Source organism: Periophthalmus magnuspinnatus, chromosome 14 (genome assembly GCF_009829125.3).
Source record: "Periophthalmus magnuspinnatus isolate fPerMag1 chromosome 14, fPerMag1.2.pri, whole genome shotgun sequence".
In the NCBI taxonomy this organism is placed as follows: domain Eukaryota; kingdom Metazoa; phylum Chordata; class Actinopteri; order Gobiiformes; family Gobiidae; genus Periophthalmus; species Periophthalmus magnuspinnatus.
Genome location: NC_047139.1, coordinates 24,332,557 through 24,356,339, shown reverse-complemented (window position 1 = coordinate 24,356,339; position 23,783 = coordinate 24,332,557). Strand labels below are relative to the sequence as shown.

Genomic DNA, 23,783 nt, shown 5'->3' with positions numbered 1-23,783 from the left:
GGGATATGATTACAATTTATTTGTGCATAGAGTGATAGGTATTAACAGAGGCATTGTTCAAAATCCAAACTGTAAAATTTAATTTACCAACTGGGTTATTTACTAACAAGAAGACAGCATTTTGTATAACATTACATTTGTGTTAGCTACGCTAATATACATGCACCATTCCATAAAGGAAAGTCCAAAACAAGATGTAGGTAAAGAGCCCTCCAACAAGGCCCCCAGTGAAGAGCAACCTCCGTGACTTGAAGCATTTGTTCCATCTTCGTCCAGCCTTGAGAATGAGCAGCAGAGAGAGGAGAAATGATGCCAGGAAATAGAAGATGAAGCCATAGAGTCCCGTCAGGCCCAGGATGCCTGCTGTGGCTCCAGAGAGGGCAGACACAGAAGTGCGGCAGTAGTCCAGAACAGCAGCGTTGCCCCTCACTGAGACTTCACTGATGAACTGTGGCCCCTCACGCTTGGCTACCACTCCTGCCATCTTGGCTCTGGTCAGGGAAACAATAAATGTCCTGCAATAAGGAAACAAAACCACTTAACTGCATGAATTATACATTTTTCTTTTTTCTTGAATGTACTTTGGAAACCACATATTCTGTTTAGTGTAGTGCTGCAAAAATATATTTTGCACTTTAGTTTTTATAGCGCAATTATAAAAAGCAAATTTTATCCATACTGGTCCAAGTGCAAAGGTAGAAATACTCATAATGTAATATCGAATGTAATCGAGCAAAGGTTTGGTCCACTTCACATCCGCACATGTATTTGACGTCTGATTGTAATCAATAGAGTTCAACTGAAATCGGAGAAGAGGACAGTTGATGATAACGAAACCGTTATGACAAACACTGATGTTTAGTAAACAATCGTGTGCCAAATGAATTTGGAGTCAAATAAAAGTGTTGTGTGTATTTATAGGCTACCGATTAGCATTGCAACATTCGATGCTAGCGTGCTAGCTTTTTGCAAATGGAGAGTATACTATAGATACTTACGGAGTATTACAGCAAAAATGCCAGTCGCTTTATCAAACCTACAAAAGCATTTTATACAAGCTATATGAAAAATAAAAGAAAGGGCGCTGCAGGTTTAACTGTTTCGTTTAGCGTTGGTCGTTCATACATTGGATGGCACTCTTCTAGATGTCGGCCATTCTCGTTCGCAGTGTATCATGGGAACATGCAGAGAGCAACGTGGTATGTTCAAAGTACAAGAGAGCGTAGGAAAAAATAAGTTTGTTTACGATCACCTACGCGGTTTTTGGTATAGTTTAATATAAGAAGCAGGGCATACACAGTATCGTAGTTGAAGGGTCACTCTGCAATGAATCAACAATTAACCTTATAAATCTGAATCTGAAATATTATTATGAGTCAATGCTCTGGGGTCAACACAGGAACATGAATGATTTCCTATTGCAATTGAGCGCATCGTTGACTTTGCTCCTTTTGATGGTGGTGCACAGAAATCGATGTAAACAGACACTTTGCAGTTTCATTGGCCGTCATGTCTCCGTATATTCTTGGTATAGACTTGGGGACCACCTCTGTTAAAGCTGTTTTATTAGAATCTGGCACCAGAGTTGTGGTGGCGAGTTATTCTATGCAAACTTCATCTGATATAATAGACAGCAGTGACATCAAGGTGAGCTCACTTCACACTGTAGCTTACTTCACTTCATGTATAAATATCTAATAGTATCTAATATTTATGCTGTTAATCTCTCTTCAGGCAAATGAGCAGGATACTGGTAGAATAATAGACACCTTGAACCAGTGCATCCAAAAACTGCCCGCTGACAAGTTAAAACATGTGCTACGCATTGGTCTCTCAGGGCAGATGCACGGGGTTTTGTTTTGGAAAGCTCGGAGTGGTAAGAGGTGGAGCTACATTCATTGGGTATTTAGGCCTATAATTGTTTATGTGCCATTTCCCTTTAATTTTTATGTATATAAAAAATTGAATGTCGACAAAGATACACCACTGGAAAATGACATGCTCGCCTTTTATGGGGAGCATTACGTGATTATTATCAGGTTTATTGCAGGTCAATGGGTCGTTACTGCGGCAATGTAAAGCTGCCAAATCTGTACTTCACGAAATTACATTAAGCACCGGGTACGGTGCAAAAGCAAATCTGCAAATAGGTAGACTAGATAGACATTGTAGACCGTGCAGTTCATATGCCTGACCACATGCTCCATCCCACTCCAACCACTCAGCACAAGTGTCTGGCTCACCTTTACCCACAGGGGATAGATTACTGCATGACAGTGGCAGCAGAAGAGCATAAAACAGATTGTCTGGATCAGATTTAGAATACAGAAGCTGCTTGAGTAGATGCTATTAAATATATGATTTATTTACTGAAAGTGTAGACATTTGTGAGAGAGCTGCTTCTTGCTGTGTGCACAGCTGTAGACTATGGGTACATACCACAATCTGGGGGGGGGGGGGGGATAGCTCTGAGATGAGTTCACTCAGCCACGGACCTGGATGTGGACGACCACAGGTAGTTTACAGCTCTTATCATTTGTGATGCTGCCTTGACATTTAGACATATAGGTAGTACTAGTACTAGCCTACTACTACAGTGGGTGGGAAAAGTCATGCCAACATGAGGGACATAGCCTATGTCTTTCCATACAAATGCGCAAAAGTGAATAGATCTTCCATTCATGCTGTTCTTCATTTAACATATCGTAATTTAAAGATAATTTTTCATCACGTCTTAACATGAAACTATTATGTATTTGTGAAAATCATATCATTGTGAGATTGCGTAATTTCATGATAGTATCACGTAAAAATGTGATACTGCTGATTACAGATTACATATACTGAGTACAGATTTGGCAGTTGTACGCTGCTGTACATTAGCAATTGAATACTGCCCTCTACTGTTTTATAAGTTGTATTGTACTTACTCTTAGTGTGGATTTCCATCTTGCAGGTTGTGACTGGTCCAGCAGAAACTGCTTCATTGCCAAAAACACCAGTCAGCTGATCACCTGGCAGGACCAGCGCAGTAACAATGATTTTCTTTCCACTCTTCCAAAACCAAATTCACATCTTAGTTTGGCCACTGGCTTTGGGTGTGTCACTATTTTCTGGTTCCTCAAACATAGGTCAGTTGACTAAGTTCATCTCCAGATTGCAAATTAAATTAAAAACAAAATTTGATTGCATTAATTATTATTGGGTTTTTTTCAGACCCACATTTCTAGAGGAGTTTACAGCTGCTGGGACTATCCAGGACTACGTGGTGTCCATGTTGTGTGGTTTAGAAAGATGTGTGATGACGCCTCAGAATGCAGGCAGCTGGGGTTACTTCAACACCTCAAACAACCAGTGGAACCTCGAAATGTATGTGAAAGATCTGCTTGTCAAAAAGCTCTACAGACGTTTAGGTCTCTTGTCTATCATGGTGGTCATAATGTTATGCTTTATTATGACCATGTGCCTAGTCAAAGCCACATAGATCCTAGGCTTATTGATCTTTTAGCTACTTTGACAAATCAATTAAATGTTATTGACCAGAATTGAGCATATAATAAGCTCTGATAAGTGTAAATAAAAACTTAATAAATGCTTTATATTAATGGGGGAACTCATTAGTAGCAGTAGCAGTATATACTCCTCTAAATATCAACACACATACACACATAGACAAGACATTAAATACAGTACTGTATTTATTTAGCATTTATATAGAGTATTTATTTCGTATTTACATGAAATATCAAAATCAGTATTAATTTCCTTTTAGAGATTAACATTACTTCCTGATTGCTTTTTTAATGCTTACTTTGCTTGAACAAATTGTTGTCTAACGTTTATGTGCATGTTGTAGTTTGGAGTCTGCCGGCTTCCCTACACGCTTGCTCCCTGAGTGTGTACCGTCTGGGGTACTGGCGGGGAACACATGCATGGACTGGCATGGTATTAGTGCTGGGACCCCTGTAGGAGCTGCTCTGGGGGACTTTCAGTGCTCGGTCTACTCCTGCATGAACACAAGCACAGATGCAGGTGAACGAGAGACCACATTAAGTGCTCTAACCTATTATGGTCAATCATCATATGCCATTACTTATCTATGCACTGCACTCTCTTGTTGTGTCCTATAAGTACCCTAGAGCCATTAATGTACTACACTACATCAGCAAAGTAAAAACTAACTGGAACTAAAACGGAACCACAAGCTCTTTTTGTATTGTTGTAACACTGTGTTCATTTTCTTACATATTTTATCCTAAATTTACAGTTCTTAACATCAGTACATCAGCCCAACTGAGCCATGCTATGCCTCTTGGCTTTACACCTCCAAGTTCCCCGCAAACAAACTCACCCATCTCCTATTTCCCGTATTTTGATTCATCGTATCTGGCTGTAGCTGCATCACTCAATGGAGGGAATGTTGTAGCCATGTTTGTTGACATGCTCATGAAGTGGATGAGTGAACTAGGTAAGATGCATACTGATGATTTTAAATATTTGTCTTCTTAAAACCAAAATACAACATAACATAAACAAAAAAACACTTAACACTATGTACAGAAAACATGTACAAGATCAAAGAAAGTTGTAAAAAGCTCAAAAGTACTTATTTTAAAGGTGAATGGCAATATGACCGTGCAAAATAAGAATAATTTAGCCTAGGCCTTTTTGAATGTGATGTATTGCAAGTGAAAATACCATAATAAACAAGAACATTGAAGGCCACTTTTTGGCAATTGCACAATAACCGTAAGGCAGGATAACCCTAGTGAACCCTTTTATAATGTACAATATTGTAAAAAAAAACGTGAGCAATAAATAAAGTAGTTAAGTAACTAGTTATCTATTATAAGCCATATAAGTTCGCCACTAGTGCCAACAAACTATTGACCACTATTGACCTCTAAATATTATTCACCACTAAAAATATTATTGAATGAAAAGTCAATATGGTAATTATTGTGACAGACCTATACATTAATCAGGCATGTTTTTTATACAATTAACTCCTCATTTCCAAACCAAGCCAACTTTGTAATGGATTGTATATAAATGGTTATGTAATTAAAACCAATACAAACCAACTGTATGCCACTTCTTTGATAGGAGCAGAGATGCCCAAGTCCTCCATATATGAGAAGCTAATTGGATATGCCCTAACCCAAGATACCAGTGACTTGAATGTGCTTCCCACCATCCTCGGAGAGCGACACAGCCCCCTCCTTTTGGGACAAGTGACCCACATCTCCCCCTCCAACCTTTCTCTGGGTCATGTGACACGAGCACTCTGCAATGGCATCATCAGTAACCTCACCTCCATGATGCCAGCCGCCTATCTTCACAAAGTGGGGGTCACCAGGGTAGTAGGCAGTGGCACAGCTCTGGCTTGTAACCAGGTGCTCAGACAGGAAGTGGAGAGGGCCTTTTCACAGTTGATCATTGAGTACAGACAGAACACTGACTCTGCAGTGGGCGTGGCCATGGTGCTCTGTGACAGACTTTGAGCAGCTGAAATTACAAGATATTAATCATTATTAGTATCATTGGTATTATTAAAATGCTGTATTAAATTGCATAATTTAAGTTGGCGTTATCACAATACCAAAAATCTAGCAATATGTGAACATAATGAAACCATAAAACATATTAACTTGCACACTCATAGATTAAAATGTTAAATTATGCAAGAAATAAAGGTGCACTATGTTATTTATTTGTTATGTGGCTGATACCTGCTTGTCTCAATTTATTTCTTTGCCTAGAATATTAAACAGTATGGTATCAAACTTATCTATCTCCATGGAAACAACCAGGACAGACCACCAGGCCAAGTTACAAGTCTGATGTGAGCAGAGGTGGCCCTGCACCCACTGTGAATACATCTTTTTCCAAGTATTTTTGAGTAATAAAAACACTTGTAATGTAATAAATTGCTAAAAACATACACCAGCAATAAGCAATACCATTTCCAAATAGACAAAGAGGTGAAGGACCCCCCCACCAGAAAAGTTGCATAGTGCACCTATTGTTTTTTGAAATTACTGCCAATGAAGGAAAACGCCACTAAAGGCGATTCACATACAGCTTTATAACAGAGGTGCCCACAGTGTTGGCAGTGCCACTATTTCATTACCGCTTTTGTTGGGGAAGCTCAGGGGGAATAGAGCAACGCTGAGATCCTGTGCTTCTTAAAGCCGTATCAACATGTTAAACCAAATTATACTAGGCCTTTAAGTAACATTTACATAAACATTATCATCTGAAATAACTATCATAAAGAACTAATGAAGACTTCAGTACAAAGTTACAATTGATTTTCTCACCTCTTGATCTATTTGTGTCACCATTCATTTCTGTAGCACTAGTTTTTATTCATAGGCTATGCGGTTAATTTTTAATATTTAGCAGTTGATATTTCTGAGCATGTTAGGCAATGTTTGGCTTATGATCCTGTACTAAGTCTCTTGCATCTGTTTTGGAGAAACATCTGCTGTTTGAAAAGGAAGTGCTGCTCAGAGGAAACCATCACTAACTGCTTATATCTGCATGGCATACTGATAGACAGAAACCATGCAACCACAACTTTAGTCATGAGATGATAACAGGAAAACACAATACAGTGAAACTTGCAGTTCTTACTGGGTCAATACTGCTTGAAATAAAGGAAAACAAAAATAAATAAATAGGAAATAGGAAACAGGATTATATTAAAAATTATTCTACTTTTAGAAATAGTTACATGTTGAACAAAAAAAATTGTTAAAGTTAAAAATTTTGGATGAATTACATGTTATGAGGTATTCTTTAATCACTTTATTTCCTGTAACATAAAGACATAGACACTTGGTCTTGCTACGGTGGTCAATAAGGATCCTTTTAAGCACTCAGAGCACAGTAATGTGCTCTGATATTCTCTAGGGCGGGTCACCCTATCTGTTCTGCTGCTTCTCTTCTCAGAAGTGTTAGGTTCAACCAGCATCTCACCAAGGACACAGCTCTACTGGACTATTGCATATCTACGGCTACTCTCAGTGACGAACGTATGACAGGATTTCAATTTTGTGGAGCAAAGCTGACCTCGGGTGAGTCTATAGATTGTTTTGGTCTCTCTGAAATGTGTTCATTTGTATTGTGTTCATGTTTGTTGCTACCTCTGGGTTGTTTGGCTAGTTTGCTCTGCCTAATCTTTAATCATTGTATTGGTAACAAATGCATTCTGATTTCCTGTTCAACAGTGTTTTATTTTAGTTTAAACAACATGCACAGATTGTAAATCAATAGTTATAAATTATAAATCAGGACAAGATGTCACTGTGTCCACTCGAGCAACAAAGAGCTGATTGCATATGTGTTTTTTTCTGTTTGCTGTGTTGTTTATATCTAGTATTCTATCATAAAATATAATTACATCTTATTATGTCTGGGCTTATTAAGAAAGACAGAAGACAGACAGTGGTCAGTGAGTCACTAATTTCCCATTTCTAAAAGAGGAAACTCAGCTCAAAACTAAAAATATAAAATATGAAAATCCATCTTAAGCAAAATTTTTCAAGGTAGTTGGTAGTAAATGCTCTATATGGTTTGTGTTAAAATGATAACATTAGGACTTTCCTGCCTGAAGACTGTGAACCGCTGTCATAGGCATCCTCTTATAAATAAACATCTTTGTTTGTCAGCATCTCTGAAAATCACATGTCTGAAAATATGTGCTCTTACCCCTCAGAGATCACTGACCTACAGTAGACTGAATATGGGACAATCCTCTGAGGGAATTTCATTAGACACAACAGTATAATTAAGCAATTGATAACACACTGTGAAAGCTATAATTACATATAGTACATAGTAGGGGTGGATGATATATTGAAATTGTTGTCTTAAATAAAACAATTAAAAATTACAGCAAAAAGAGCTGAGTAAAATGAGCATAAATGTCTAGTGCAGAGGTCTCCAACCTGCTCTCTACCCCTTTTCCAAGTAGCTCCTCAAAGGATTTAGGAATTACACATATTATGCTGAGTAATTTAAATTTGATTCATCACATGTTTGATATCATAGTGCATGTCTCATTTTGTGCACTGATATATTGATTTATGGTTTACGTTTATAGGCATCTAAATATAAACCCATCTACCCATCCCGCTATAGTTGTTACCTTTATATTGGTTATATAAGGGTACAAAGTGATATTTCTGCTCTTTTGTGGTTAACTTTTGGTCCATTCATGTTTTGTGTGATACTTGAACCTCAGCCAGCACATTTACAGGCACATTTTAGCACATTCCTGATGCATTATTAAAATACTGTCATCGAGATAATGCAAAAAATATCAACATATTAATTTTTTGTCAATAATATTCACCCCAACATAGTTATCTTGTTCATTATGTTGTTTCTTGTTTCCCTCTAGTTCAAGATGAGCAAGACTGAGATGTTTGGATTCCAGCTGGAAGTAGACGACAGAACAGAGAAGGAGAGAGCTGAACATAGAGCTCAGAATAAAGATGAGTCTGGGTCGTCGAGAAAATCTCCCAAAGCTCCTATGGACACAGACTACGAGGAGAAAATGGATCCACTCAAATCCAAAATTAGATTTGTGTAAGCAAACCCATGTACCAATAATACCATTCTGTGGGTTTTATATCTGTATTAGTCTGAGCAGTGGTTCAACCATTTGGAGGCTAAGTCTGAACCATTAGGGAAAAATATCAAATTGCAAATTTCCTGACAGACATTGCGGTTTGATTTGTGATTTATGTTTCAATAATAGGATTCTGTTCAAACAGCACATTTTAAAAATTAACTGACAAAGTAACAGAAGAATTACATTTCAGAATAGGGTAAGCTGTTTTACACAGTATAAGGGCACACTCACACTTGTCCTCTTTGGTTCAGGTTTGAGCCCAGTTTGATTCTTTGGTTTAGTTTGGTCCCATTCTGATCCCTTGGTTTAGTCCAGGTTTAGTTCCAGCTTTAGTCCCAATTTTAATGTGGTGATTGTGCAATTGTGAATGTACCCTAAGACATAATTGTGCTATTTGTGGAGGAAATAATGGTAGTTAAAAAACTGCAGCCATTTGTGTAAAGTCTAATTGCTATTTAGATTTGTGTGCGATATATCTCGCAGTCCTATTGGAGTTTACACTATATGTTTGTAGGGGAATGCCAAAAATGACCAATAATAGTGATGACAGTAACAACAGACAGAGCCAAAGGTTCACCAGAGAGAGGCTGTTTGAGGCGGTGGCCAGTGGTGATGTAAGCCAATTGGATGGACTACACCAGTACCTTCGACAGAGGATGATGAGGCTCTCGGACGATCTGTGTATGTAAACTACTATATTGCACTGGTAATAGGCCTTAAGTGTGTGTGTGTGTGTCTGCATTAACTGTGGCTTATATTCCACAGATCAATCATATGGGAAAACATCTCTTATGAAAGCGCTTCTACACCTCAGAGATGGTCAAAACTTAACAGTGGAGCTTTTAATCGATATCTCTGAAAAGTTGGGTGACATCCATAAGTTTGTGAATGCAGCCTACACAAACAGCTACTATAAAGGTAAGCCGTTTTAAAACTAGTAACGTGTAATGGATTTTATCTTGCAAACAGTTCAATAATCTATGATCTCTGGCAGGCCAAACAGCCCTGCATATTGCCATTGAGCGGAGGAGTTTGTCTTATGTGCAGCTGCTGGTCAGTAAAGGAGCTGATGTTCATGCTAAAGCCTGTGGGAAGTTCTTCCAGCCACATGACGGACCTAACTTCTACTTTGGTGAGTATCCATCACAAGACTAATGACACAGGCCTCATGTGACCACAGACTGTGAGTTACACTGTGGAAAAATGTGTTTGTTAAACATAAACCAGGGACGTAGTACCAGGGTAACAAACATCACCAAACATTGTCAAAAACTTTGTCAAAAACTACCACTATAGATGCAATTTTTTTCTTTTGATTATTTTTCATATGTGCAGCGCCTCACTGGGGTTTTATTTTATATTACTGATAAGTCTGTTTGTAATGGTGTCTTCTGGTCTCGCAAAGTGTATTGCATATATCCAATCCAATCCAATCCACTTTATTTATATAGCACATTTCATAAACAAATTGTTTCCGAAGTGCTGCACAGAGACAAAGTGACATAAAATAAAAAGGAACAACAATCAAAAATAAATAGGTGCTCATTTAATTTGACTAATAACTAACTGTACATAAAATCAATAAAACACATAAAAATAAATAAAAAAAACACAGAGGACCACACAACTCACGCGGTGTTAAAAGCCAGAGAATAAAAGTGGGTCTTAAGACGAGACTTAAAACACTCTACAGTGGGAGCTGTTTGAACGTGGGGGGGCAGGGCGTTCCACAGTTTAGGTCCAACCACAGAAAAGGCCCTGTCCCCTCTGGTTTTAAGTCTGGTCTTAGGGACCACGAGCTGGAGCTGGCCCTCAGACCTCAGAGCGCGCACGGTGTAAATTTTGATGAGGTCCGAGATGTAATCTGGGGCCAGACCATTCAAAGCTTTAAAAACAAACAATAAAATCTTAAAATCAACTCTAAAATTAACAGGAAGCCAGTGCAAAGATGCAAGAATTGGTGTGATATGATCGTGTTTTTTGGTTCCTGTTAAAAGTCGTGCAGCAGAGTTTTGGACTAACTGCAGTCGGTAAAGCGAGTTTTGCGAAATGCCAGAATAAAGTGCATTGCAGTAGTCCAGGCGCGAAGAAATAAAAGCGTGCACGACTTGTTCAAAAAGTTTAAAAGATAAAAACGGTTTGACTTTGGATAAAAGCCGCAGATGATAAAAACTAGATTTTAAAACGCCATTAATATGCTTGTCAAATTTAAAATCGCTGTCTATGGTGACGCCAAGGTTGGTGACTGTGGGACGCACATAATTTTGAAGCGGTCCCACATCCGTGAGGGTACTGCCAGAGCCAAACAGTATAACCTCGGTCTTTGCTTCATTCAATTTTAAAAAGTTTTGGGCCAACCAAGCCTTGACGTCACATAGACAGTCGAGTAGGGGTGTCAGGGAGCAGTTGTCTTTTTTAGAAATCGGTAAATAAATCTGGCAATCATCTGCGTAAAAATGATATAAAAGGCCATGTCTTTTAAAAATGTCCGCAAGCGGGAGAAGATAAAGTGCAAAAAGAATAGGCCCCAGAATTGAACCTTGGGGGACTCCGCTCACAAGTGGGGTGAAGGATGAGGTAGAGTCCCCCAGCCTGACTGTGAAGGACCGCCCTGTTAGGTACGACCTAAACCAGTCCAGGGCAGTCCCCCTGACACCCACACAATATTCAAGACGGTTTAAAAGAGTTGAGTGGTCAACTGTGTCAAAAGCTGCAGTCAGGTCTAAAAGCAGTAAAATGGCAGAATTACCAGAGTCTGTCATTAAAAACAGGTAATTTAAAACCTTTAAAAGTGCAGACTCTGTGCTGTGAAACGCTTTATAGCCTGACTGGAAAGTGTCCAAAGTTCTGTTTGCATCTAGGAAAGGCTGCAGCTGTGCAATGACAGTTTTTTCTAAAATTTTCGACACTAAAGGGAGTTTAGAAATTGGTCGATAATTAGATAAAATTGTAGGGTCAAGACCAGGTTTTTTGATCAAAGGCTCAACAACAGCTTTTTTACAAAAAGAAGGAACAACACCAGAATACAGACTGCCGTTGACAAACAAAATTTCCAATAGTTCCTCGAACCTCTTTAAAGAACCAAGGTGGGACTGGGTCTGTGGGACAGGAGGATGGTTTAAGTTTATTCACTCTCCCTGTAAGCACAGACAAAGACACTGGCTCAAACTGACTAAAAACATTTGAGCAGTGAGTTGTTATGGTGAGGTTGGAAGAAAGAGACAGAGTAGATAAATTAGCTCTAATATCCTCAACCTTACTATTAAAAAAAGACAGGAATTTTTCACAAGTGTCCCGCGTCATCTCCAGTGTAGTGGATGGATTAGGGTTAAGAACAGAACCAATTGTTTTAAAAAGAACACGGGGTTGACTGCAATTACTTAAAACGAGTTCTGATAAAAACTCAGCTTTAACAACACGCTGATAGTTTTTCCAGCTGCATTTGAGTATTTGATAATTCACCTCCAATTTATTATCTTTCCACTTGCGCTCAGCTTTACGGCACTCACGTCGTGCTGCGCGCATGGTTTCATTAAGCCAGGGCTCTTGTTTTGATTTTGGACGCAAGCCTTTCAAGGGGGCTACATCGTCCAAGACACAAGTACAAGTGGACAGAAATACATTCATTAGTTGATCCGCATCCATGTATGCGGAGGTGGGGCATGTTAACAAAGATGCCGTAAAAAGAGGAGAAAAGGCAGCGGCTGTGTCTGACTTGATAAGTCGGCTTTTACGCACAGAAGCAGGCAGCGGCGTGTCATTACAACAGGTAAAATCAAACATTACTGGACAATGATCAGAACAAACAGCATTCCCAACAGAAACATTGTCAACGTGAAAACCAAAAGACAACACAAGGTCTAAAGTGTGTCTGTGCGTGTGCGTGGGGCCAGTGACATGTTGTGTCAAATTAAAAGCATAAATAAAGTCTAAAAACTCGTTGACCATAGGTTTTGTAGGACAACAGACATGCACATTCAAATCCCCAACTATTAAAATCCGATCATACTGAGAGGACATCAAAGCCATAAAATCAGAAAGTTCTTTAATAAAGTCTTTGTTGTGCTTAGGCAGTCTGTAAATCACAGCGCACAACACTGGATCTGTCTGTCGCAGCGGTGGGACATGCCCAGAACACCTCCCTAGGGAGGCGTCCAGGAGGCATCCTGAGCAGATGCCCGAGCCACCTCAGCTGGTTCCTCTCAACGTGTAGGAGCAGCGGCTCTACTCCGAGCTCCTCCCGTGTGACCGAGCTCCTCACCCTATCCCTAAGCCACTCTGCGGAGGAAACCCATTTCAGCCGCTTGTATCCGCGATCTTGTCCTTTCGGTCATTACCCAGAGCTCATGACCATAGGTGAGGGTAGGAACGTAGATTGACCGGTAAATCGAGAGCTTCGCCTTCCGGCTCAGCTCCTTCTTTACCACAACGGACCGATACAGCGACCGCATCACTGCAGACGCTGCACCGATCCACCTGTCAATCTCCCGCTCCATCCTTCCCTCACTCGTGAACAAGACCCCGAGATACTTGAACTCCTTCACATGGGGCAGAGACTCACCACCCACCCGGAGAGAGCAAACCACCTTTTTCCGGTCGAGAACCATGGCCTCGGATTTGGAGGAGCTGATTCTCATCCCAGCCGCTTCACACTCGGCTGCAAACCGCCCCAGTGCCTGCTGCAGGTCCTGGCTCGAAGAAGCCATCAGGACAACATCATCTGCAAACAGCAGAGATGAAATCCTGTGGTTCCCAAACCAGACCCCCTCCGGCCCCTGGCTGCGCCTAGAAATTCTGTCCATAAATATAATGAACAGAACCAGTGACAAAGGGCAGCCCTGGCGGAATCCAACATGCACCGGGAACAGGTCTGACTTACTGCCGGCAATGCGAACACAGCTCCTGCTCCGATCATACAGGGACCGGACAGCCCTTAGCAAAGAGCCCCGGACCCCATACTCCCAGAGCACCCCCCAAAGGACACCACGAGGGACACGGTCGAATGCCTTCTCCAGATCCACAAAACACATGTGGACTGGTTGGGCATACTCCCATGAGCCCTCGAGGACCCGATGGAGAGTATAGAGCTGGTCCAGTGTTCCACGACCAGGACGAAAACCACACTGCTCCTCCTGAATCCGAGGTTCGACTATCGGTCGGATTCTCCTCTCCAGTACCCTGGAATAGACCTTACCGGGAAGGCTGAGGAGTGTGATTCCCCTGTAATTGGAACACACCCTCCGGTCCCCCTTCTTATACAGAGGGACCACCACCCCGGTCTGCCATTCCACAGGTACTGTCCCCGACCGCCACGCGATGTTGCAGAGACGTGTCAGCCAAGACAGCCCCACAACATCCAGAGACTTGAGGTACTCAGGACGGATCTCGTCCACCCCCGGAGCCTTGCCACCGAGGAGCTTGCCAACCACCTCAGTGACTTCAGCCAGGGTGATGGACGAGTCCGCCTCTGGGTCCCCAGTTTCTGCTTCCTCCTCGGAAGACGTGACAGTGGGATTGAGGAGATCCTCAAAGTATTCCTTCCACCGCCCGACAACATCCCCAGTCGAGGTCAGCAGCTCTCCACCCGCACTGTAAACAGTGTTGGTGAAGCACTGCTTCCCCCTCCTGAGGCGTCGGACGGTTTGCCAGAATCTCTTTGAGGCCGTCCGATAGTCCTTCTCCATGGCCTCCCCGAACTCCTCCCAACCCTGAGTTTTTGCCTCTGTGACTGCCTGAGCCGCGGCACGCTTGGCCCGCCGGTACTCATCAGCTGCCTCAGGAGTCCCACGAGCCAACAAGGCTCGATAGGACTCCTTCTTCAGCTTGACGGCATCCCTTACTTCCGGTGTCCACCATCGGGTTCGGGGATTGCCGCCGCGACAAGCACCACAGACCTTACGACCACAGCTACGAGCAGCCGCATCGACAATAGAGGTGGAGAACATGGCCCACTCGGAGTCCATGTCTCCAACCTCCCCCGGGATCAGGGAGAAGCTCTCCCGGAGGTGGGAGTTGAAGACCCCTCTGACAGAGGGCTCCGCCAGACGTTCCCAGCAGACCCTCACAATGCGCTTGGGCCTGCCAGGTCTGTCCGGCTTCCTCCTCCGCCAGCGGATCCAACTCACCACCAGGTGGTGATCAGTTGACAGCTCAGCCCCTCTCTTCACCCGAGTGTCCAAGACACGTGGTCGGAGGTCAGATGACACGACAACAAAGTCGATCATCGACCTCCGACCTAGGGTGTCCTGGTGCCACGTGCACCGATGGACACCCTTGTGCTCGAACATGGTGTTTGTTATGGACAAACTGTGACTAGCACAGAAGTCCAATAACAAAACACCGCTCGGGTTCAGATCGGGGAGGCCGTTCCTCCCAATCACGCCCCTCCAAGTGTCACTGTCATTACCCACATGGGCGTTGAAGTCCCCCAGGAGAACAACGGAGTCCCCGGTTGGTGCACTGTCTAGTACCCCTCCCAGGGACTCCAAGAAGGTCGGGTACTCTGCACTGCTGTTTGGCCCGTAGGCCGACACAACAGTGAGAGACCTGTCCCCGACCCGAAGGCGCAGGGACGCGACCCTCTCGTTCACCGGAGTGAACCCCAACACGCAGCGGCTGAGCTGTGGGGCAATGAGCAAGCCCACACCAGCTCGCCGCTGCTCCCCGCGGGCAACGCCAGAGAAATGGAGAGTCCAACCCCTCTCAAGAAGTTGGGTTCCAGAGCCCGAGCTGTGCGTGGAGGTGAGGCCGACTATATCTAGCCGGTAACGCTCAACCTCCCGCACAAGCTCAGGCTCCTTCCCCCCCAGCGAGGTGACGTTCCACGTCCCCAGAGCTAGTCTCCATGTCCGGAGATCCGGTCGTCGAGGTCCCCGCCTTCGACTGCCGCCCGGATCTCTCTGCACCCGCCCCAGTTAAAAACAGTATATCCAAACAGCGCAACTTGAAGAAATCCTGCAGGACAAACGTCTTGTTCACGATAGATCGCGCATTCAGCAGCGCACACTTTGTTGGAGCCACAGGCTCATCAGCCGCTGGGGCAGCCCGGCTCAACGACCGGAGATTACCGGGGGACACACCTGAAGCCCGGCGAAAAGAGGAGCGGCTCGGGCGCAGCGCGTAGACCTCCTCTAGCTGCCCGACGATGGGAAGCAGTCAAGCGCCGACCGGAGCAGGCATGCGTCTCGCGAAATACCGGCGAAGACAACTCGTGTATTCCTGTGGAAATGAGGAGGACCACACCCTGCCGGGAGAAAGTGCCAGCCATGCCTTCAGCTTCACAAGCCGCCCAGCTCGTATTCCACGGCGTTTACGCTTCCTTGGTGGAGGCGCGTTGACCCGGAGGAGACAGTCGGGCACGTCAGCCAGGTAGAAGGACTTGGACTTATTCGCTTCATAGATTGAACATGCACCAAAGTTTTTTCCAATGTTTAACAACTCTTGACGATCATACACCAGCAGTGAGTTGACGGTCCTCTTAAAAGTAGTTAAAATCAATATAAAACATATAAAACCATGCAGAGCCAAGCGGCGAGCCAGCAACCCCGGCGCCATCTTCCAAAAAGATGCAAAAAAACAAAAAACAAAAACCCTTTCCTTTTAAGTTCTGTTGAAATAAGTAATTGAAGTAAGTAGATGTAATAATCCCCATTCACTTTTTATATTGGAAATTTACATAATTCCATTATCTTTAGTTAACAAGAGAAGAATCGCTAGAGTAGCTCCTAGAACATAGAATATAGCTGGTATTTTAGCCAAATTTTTTATACCTTTAATTTATCTGTTGTTATTATTTAATGAAAGCATCTTTATGCTCTAATACACATGTGTCAAACTCAAGGCCCACGGGCCAAATGTGGCCCACCACGCTATTTATCTGGCCTAGAAGGTAAATTAAAAGGAAAGTTTGACACTAAACATGGAAGTAAGTATGCAAACAACAAAACAACAGATTGTCCAAGAATTAAAAGGAAAACTGCAATCACAGCAGAATATGTCCACAAAAGCCACAACCAAAAAACATGCAGCAGTGAAACTAGCTTTAATAAGTCTTTTTCAAAGGGTGCATTTTTAAAGCAGTGCTGAAGGTGAGCAACTGCCTCAGACCAGATACAGAGTTTTTCAAAGTCAGTTTATCAGAACATATGCAGTTAAACATATTTATCCACCTATGCAAATGCATATGCCATATTTGTAACTTGAGTAAGTAATAAATACAGAAACAGTTATTCAGTAAGTTAAAAAGTAGTTACATTTATTTTACATTACATTTGGTTACTTTTAGTTACATTTATACCGCCTTACAGTTACATCTGGCCCTTTGAGGGCAACCATTTTGCTGATGTAGCCCTCAGTGAAAATGAGTTTGACACCCCAATCTGTATCCAATCTGTGATGCTTTCATATATTTTGTCATTTCCATTTATTTTTCCATAGATCACATCTGAAGAGTTTTCAACACCAAAGGATGAAAAATAACCACAGATATGAGTGTTTTGATTAAAGGCAGTTTCTACGGGAAAAATAAATCATAGAAACGAAATATATCACGAAAAACACAACCTGGCCAAATTTGACGTCATTTGATGTAACACAAACAAAAGTTTTGCAGTAAAGATGAATAGAAAGGTTCTGAGTGGAGTACAATCATTAATTTATCATCTCCATAAACCACAATACAATACAATAAATCACAGTCTAGCCCTTTCCATTCTCAGGTGAACTGCCCCTTTCCCTGGCAGCCTGCACCAACCAGCCTGAGATGGTGGACTTTCTGATGCTGAACGAGTACAAAAAGGTCGATCCTAAAGAGGTGGATTCTCATGGAAACACAGTGCTGCATGCTCTGGTCACTATCGCCGATAACTCTGAAGCAAACACAGAGTTCATCACCAGCATGTATGACCGCATCCTCAGGACTACAGCCAGCCTGCAGTCCAAAGTCAAACTGGAGGATATAGAGAACCACAACAGGCTCACGCCTCTCAAAATGGCTGCCAAGACCGGAAAGATAGGGGTAAATTGTGTAGTATTTACCAATGACCTCTATTAACCTCCAATCTTCTAATCATCTGTTCACATCTTATCCATGCATCCTGATCTGTCAAACTGATTCAGGCTTTCTCTACATGCTTAATTCTCCTCTTTGGTATTGTTTACACGACACAGTATGTAAAATCGACTTTTATGTTATTATTATCATTAGTTTGCTCAAAGTTGTTGATTCATGCATATTTCAGTAACTCTGTTTTGTCCTATATTTGAGGATTGAAAATTTCTGTTTTCATCTATCACCTATCTCTGCCCACTTCTCTACACTCAACTACAATTATTTAAAAAAAAATCAGGTCATGCATGAGTTAAACAGCCATTTTTTAACAATGAAAACATAAAAACATCTGCTCCTCTCTTGTAATGGTGAAGTGAACTGAAACTCTCAGTACAGCAGTTTTGAACAGGAAGTCAGTGAACCCATTTCTATTAACCCACTGTAACCCAAACTGTATTATACTGATCTACATATATCTATTTTCTCTGTCACTTCTTCAAAAGTCAAAACCAATTTAACCTTTCAGACTTTATCCCCAAAACATATTCAAAGTATAATTAGCAGTGTACTTAATCCTAATGTGACACTGCCTTAGAAATCTATCATACAAAATTGCCAAAACCTTTCTTTCTATCTCTCCCTCTCTCTCAACTCCTCACCTCTGTCTCTTTAACCCTACATCACTGCAAATCTCATTATAATTTAGACTGTACTTAACCATTGATTGCGTGTTGCAGCTTTTCTCCCACATTCTGAAACGAGAGTTTCATGAACCTCACACCAAACACTTGTCCCGAAAATTCACTGAGTGGGTTTATGGTCCGGTGCAAAGTTCCCTCTACGACCTGAATTCTGTGGACTCCCTGGAAAAGAAGTCTGTGCTGGAGATACTGGTCTACGGCAATAGCATTCCAGTTAGTATTAATACTTGAACATGAAGATGATCACTAGTCATAATATGCACATATAATATACAGTAGTTATTCAGATATTCTAAGACAATATAATTTTCTCATTTTATTTTGCACCAAATATACAACATTTTCCATCACAATTTGACATGCATAGATGAAAAAAGTATTCTGTCTGTTTCAGTTAGACACATTTTCCTATTACATGTCTTTTTTCCAAAATGTATTAATGATTTGGTTCATCTTCTCAGAATCGTCACGAGATGCTGGAAACTGAGCCTTTAAATCACCTGCTCGACGAGAAGTGGAAGAGATTTGCTGGAGGCATATTTTTCTTTAATTTTCTGGTCTATCTGCTATACTTGCTGATTTTCACCATTGTGGCTTATAATAAGAAGGACAACAATGTAAGAAAGAGTATTTTGTAACAGAAAAGGCTCATAATGAGACAATAATAATTCTATGTACTTGCAGCCTCCGTTTCCTGTTGAGCACACACCTTTAGGATACCTTTATGTGGCAGGCCAACTGCTGATAGCACTAGCAAACTTATTTTTCTTTGTTACAGCGGTAAGTGATGATAGTTTTATTCATGTATTAATGAAAGTGCTTAAATATTTTTATTTTATAGATTATAGAAATGAAAAGGAAGCGGCCAAAGTTAGAAACATTGCTTATTGATGGATATTACGACATTCTTTTGTAAGTAGTGTTACACTGGCAAATTATCTGCCTATGGTTTAATGGTTCAGTTGCACTGTTTACTGATACAAATTTATTATATAATGTCTTTTTAATGTCTAATGTCATGTATTTTTTTTATCAGTATTACCATCACAAATGTAGTATATACCTTTCCATTTTCCAACAAATTTGTCTTAATTTTTTTTTGTACTAAAAAGTACTTCAAAATTAGTGGGTAGTTATCATCACAAATGCAGTATGTGCTATAGTAATGATGATGCACTGTTAAACAAGCATCACTCTAAATGAGTAGCCTTGTTTTGGTCTTGTCATGTCAGATTCCCTGCCCATATTTGTAACACACCTGTATGTTTGGTGTAGTTTCTGCCAGGCCTTGCTGTTCCTGGCTGCTGCGATGCTATATGTCGGGAAGAGACAGGAGTATCTGGGCTTCTTGGTGCTGTGTTTGGCTCTGAGCTGGGTCAACCTGCTCTACTACTCCAGAGGAGACAAGCACATGGGCATCTACAGCGTCATGATACAGAAGGTACTACACGTCCCACATCACTTATCATTCAATACTGGACAATATTTTATTAATGCATCATTAATGTGGACCATAAAGACCACAGATGTAACTTTATACCCTTGTTTCTGTCTATTTTTAGGTCATTTTTAATAGTTTTAATCATAGATGGTATACTAGGGTTGTCTAAAGTATTGAAAATCAACAAGCTGTGTTTGCCCATGGACCACATTCAGATTTTGCGTATTGTCTATTGCACATTACTATCTCATGGTACATCTCTGCTCTGTCTTTGTAGATGATTCTCAGTGATATTCTGCGGTTTCTCTTTGTCTATGTCGTGTTTCTCTTTGGCTTTTCTGCAGGTAATTCATTTCCATATACATTGTTTCTTAATATCTATAAACACACTAACACAGTGCCTCTTGTTTTAGCTGTGGTCACCCTCCTCATTGAACCTCCTCCTGCCCCTGTAAAGAACACCACAAGAGGGCGCTTCGGATATACTACTCACTCTGTTGAAGACGGGTATACCTGTGTCAAACCCACCTTTAGGAACATTTCATACACAACACTGGAGCTATTTAAGTTCACTATTGGGATGGGGGACATGGAGTTCACGGAGCATTATCAGTATAAAGAGGTGTTCTACGTTCTGCTGATCGGTTACATCATCCTCACCTACATCCTGCTGCTCAACATGCTCATTGCTCTCATGAACCGCACTGTGGAGAAGCTCACACTGGAGACCACCAGTATATGGAAGCTGCAGGTCAGTAACTTAAAGCTGCAATGTGTAACTTTTCTGGTGGAGGGTCTTTTCCCATAAAGATGTTATTACTCTAGCAGGAATGTTTTATAGGTTAGTATAACATGACATAAAGCCATCTTATGTTTATTTAAAGTGTTTTTATAGCTAAAAAATGCATTGAAAAACAGGCATTCTTACCTCACTCCTCCACAGATATCTACCCTATAACTTAGCTTGGTGGTGTCCTTTTTTGCCTCTATGGTGACAGAAAAGCATTTTTTTTTTTTTATTGGAAAGTTGTTTTCAGCTACATAAAAGAAAGCAATGACAATAATAATCCATTAGTCTTATGTAGCATCTAAGTCGCTTTACAGTTTCATACATTATTCATCCATTCCCTTCACTCAGTGGCAGAAAGCCACTCTTCTAGCCACAGCTGACCTGGGCTAAACTGACCGAAGTGAGGCTGGACCTGACCAGCGCTTTCACTCACACACCACATGCATACATGAGCTTGATGGATGAAGAGTCTTGTTTTTATTCACATTTTAATCACATCAAAAGCTAATCTTTTCTAAATGTTGATAAGCAAAACAATTGTTGGTTGTAGCCCTAGTTAAATATGTACTGAAGTTACCTTAGATTTGCATGTGCTTTCAGAGGGCTATGACCATCCTGGACATGGAGAAGAGGCTGCCCTACTGTCTGAAGAAGAGGTTCCGCTGTGGAATGGACAAGAACTTGGGCACTGCTCTGGGAGACGACAGACGCCGCTGCTTTAGGTTTGGCACTACACATATCACATATACAGTTAGGCTGCATTAACACTACAGGTCAAATCTGACTTCTTTATCCAAATGTGACCATTTGATTTTTGTCACAAAGACTTTTTTTCAGATTTTTTTTCTAAATGCAACGCAGGCCTCTTTCAGACCATGTCTGTGCTGTTGCTTTCACACATGAAAACTAATTTGAGTCACATTTTATTTGCTATGTGAAATTTAAAAATCACATTTTTAAAAAAAGGAAATGGTGACAGAGTAACCGGAGCAGATGAAGTAGTCACTGTAAACATATGTTAAATCATACGAATCATAACACACTTTCATTACCTATCAACATTTGTCTTAAAGTGACTGCAAACTAACAACAAGAAGTTTATATGAATTTTTGAAAAATTGAAAGAAGTTGAATGCTGATGAAGCAGTTCAGTAGGTTTTGGCTCCATCTACTGGTGTATTATAGCTTATATAGAATTTTATTAGCATTTAATTATATTTCACAGAACACAAATTATAAGTATTATTATTATAAGTCTATATTGTTCTAGAAACTTCTAAACTTATTTAAATAATAATTTAAACACTTGTGTATCTTGTGTTTTACTTGTGTGTGCAGTAAATTATAAAAGCCAAATGAATTGAATGAATGAATTGAATGAGTGAATATAAAGCCAAATGAATTAGTACGTGCTCTAAGTAGCTTTTCTGGTGATTGAAATGTTCCACTATATGACAGTGAATGTATCCATGTTATAAAAAACATATATTCTTATTGTGATCAGGATTCTCTCCCCACAGCTCTGACCCTGGCTTAGTAGCTTCATTTGTTAGTCTCCAGGGAGATACATATATGTTTACGTTTTAAGTTTTTGTTGGACATTCCAAGCAAACTCATAACATATCCATGGAAACAAGCAGGTGGCAGACGCTTCACCAGAAAAGTTACATAGTGGACTTTTAAAACAAGTCTATTCTCACTCTCTACTGTAGAAGTCACTTGAAATCTAAACCAGTAAATGCCTTTGATGTGGATTTGGATGATGGTGCTTGACCTTAAGTACATTTTGTATAATTCTAGACAAGGACATTGTTTTGTTGAATCCACTTTTAAAATTTTGAATAGGCCTATTCGTCTGCCGTGTCACAAAAACAACAATCACTAAACGCCGGGGGAAAGCAGACAGCAGTGAGTAAAAATTAATAAGCGTAAACAAAAGGTGTGTGGGCTGTGCAGCGTCTGTGTGTGAGCGGGGGTCAGTCATGCAAAGTACACAGCGCGCGCTTGCGCGCTCCCTGCTAATTTGGCCGCTCTGACAGATGACTGATGCATCCCACGGCACTCTGTAATTGGAGCATGTGTCCTCTTGTCGTCTCAGAGTGGAGGAAGTCAACTGGAACAAATGGAACAGCAACCTGGTCAAAATACAAATCAATGAGGACCCTGGATGGTACGACAGAGAGCGGAGTGCCAATACACCACCACCACTTCGACCAAGCAGAGGTAGGCCTACATTTAGGATGGAGATATTATATTAACAAGGACATCACAATATAGGCATGCAATGTCCTCATTATTTCCATTCAAAAACCTCCCTCTACCAGTACTGTTACTTTAGAAACACTCTTGAAGGTCATCACATCCATATTTCATGGCTGTGGGAGTCTGTTACATTGCTTATGAGTTTATATTAGAGTAAAATAAAATAACAACAACAATGGCCTCTGAAGTAATAATAATGTAAAAGTGGACCCTGTATTGTATACCTTTTTACAGTAGACATGTATTTAAATGTAAAATTTTTCATATCTTTTTGTCCACAGGGCGGAGCTGGAGAGTCTTTTCTCGAGACCGGAGTTTGCAGGGATATCAGTCTGCTGAGATGCTTCAAGTTTAGCACGTCTTTGCTGAACCAATACAAGGCATTGAAATAATGTTTACTATTGTATAATACTATATACTGAGTTTACAAAAAACTCCCAAAGAGTGAAATGCATTTCTTCTGATTTTGCATTCTCTGTAGTAGCCCATATGGGAAGGACTTTTGAGACTCTAAGGCATTATATTGTCGGAATAAAGGAAAAAAACAAACAAACACGGGTTTGTGGTGTTTCGAAAGACGCTTCTTCCTCATCTTCACCTGAGCAGGATGCGACCTAACCTCAGCCATACAGAAGCCACAGTTCATGCCCCTGGCGTCCCCTCCATATCCGTGTCAGAGGAGGCACGGATTGTGCAGGTGTTGAGCTCCCTCCCACTGCGTGCCCTTTAAACTGACCCCATTTTCATCACAGGCCAGTGAGCCAAATCCACTGCAGCTCCTCTGTCTGGCAATGTGCCTTGTCTACAATGTTTTTAGATAATGTTTGCCATTGGATGAGTCTGATTAGTGTGTGGTCCTGTGTTTGGTCTAAGGTATATTCTGTGGTGGATACATT

General features: G+C 41.2%; 3 protein-coding genes across 3 annotated transcripts; 2 read left to right on the top strand and 1 right to left on the bottom strand.

Moving 5' to 3' along the window:
- Positions 1-151: 151 nt before the first annotated feature.
- On the bottom strand, positions 152-484 carry emc6 (ER membrane protein complex subunit 6). The gene has a single exon (XM_033977903.2). It carries the CDS (start codon positions 482-484, stop codon positions 152-154), a length of 333 nt encoding a protein of 110 aa, XP_033833794.1.
- Positions 485-1,466: 982 nt separating this feature from the next.
- Positions 1,467-5,696, top strand: shpk (sedoheptulokinase). Its single transcript, XM_033977883.2, has 7 exons — positions 1,467-1,647; positions 1,735-1,876; positions 2,957-3,131; positions 3,217-3,369; positions 3,857-4,032; positions 4,268-4,468; positions 5,107-5,696. Exons 1-7 carry the CDS (start codon positions 1,510-1,512, stop codon positions 5,502-5,504), a joined length of 1,383 nt encoding a protein of 460 aa, XP_033833774.1. The 5' UTR covers positions 1,467-1,509; the 3' UTR covers positions 5,505-5,696.
- A 1,203-nt stretch (positions 5,697-6,899) lies between these two features.
- trpv1 (transient receptor potential cation channel, subfamily V, member 1) lies at positions 6,900-23,425 on the top strand. Its single transcript, XM_033977795.2, has 16 exons — positions 6,900-7,082; positions 8,411-8,598; positions 9,159-9,325; positions 9,410-9,562; positions 9,639-9,776; positions 17,362-17,660; positions 18,431-18,607; positions 18,856-19,011; positions 19,079-19,174; positions 19,236-19,306; positions 19,670-19,835; positions 20,113-20,179; positions 20,249-20,586; positions 21,226-21,347; positions 22,724-22,848; positions 23,169-23,425. Exons 2-16 carry the CDS (start codon positions 8,417-8,419, stop codon positions 23,240-23,242), a joined length of 2,331 nt encoding a protein of 776 aa, XP_033833686.1. The 5' UTR covers positions 6,900-7,082; positions 8,411-8,416; the 3' UTR covers positions 23,243-23,425.
- Positions 23,426-23,783: the final 358 nt, after the last annotated feature.

Bases quoted from the DNA above. Each gene is read 5' to 3' on its own strand.
- shpk (XM_033977883.2), top strand. From the start codon at position 1,510: ATGTCTCCGTATATTCTTGGTATAGACTTGGGGACCACCTCTGTTAAA. The intron at 1,648-1,734 runs GTGAGCTCACTT...ATCTCTCTTCAG, and splicing joins TAGACAGCAGTGACATCAAG to GCAAATGAGCAGGATACTGG. The intron at 4,469-5,106 runs GTAAGATGCATA...CTTCTTTGATAG, and splicing joins GAAGTGGATGAGTGAACTAG to GAGCAGAGATGCCCAAGTCC.
- trpv1 (XM_033977795.2), top strand. From the start codon at position 8,417: ATGAGCAAGACTGAGATGTTTGGATTCCAGCTGGAAGTAGACGACAGA. The intron at 9,563-9,638 runs GTAAGCCGTTTT...GATCTCTGGCAG, and splicing joins CACAAACAGCTACTATAAAG to GCCAAACAGCCCTGCATATT. The intron at 19,836-20,112 runs GTACTACACGTC...CTGTCTTTGTAG, and splicing joins ACAGCGTCATGATACAGAAG to ATGATTCTCAGTGATATTCT.
- emc6 (XM_033977903.2), bottom strand. From the start codon at position 484: ATGGCAGGAGTGGTAGCCAAGCGTGAGGGGCCACAGTTCATCAGTGAA.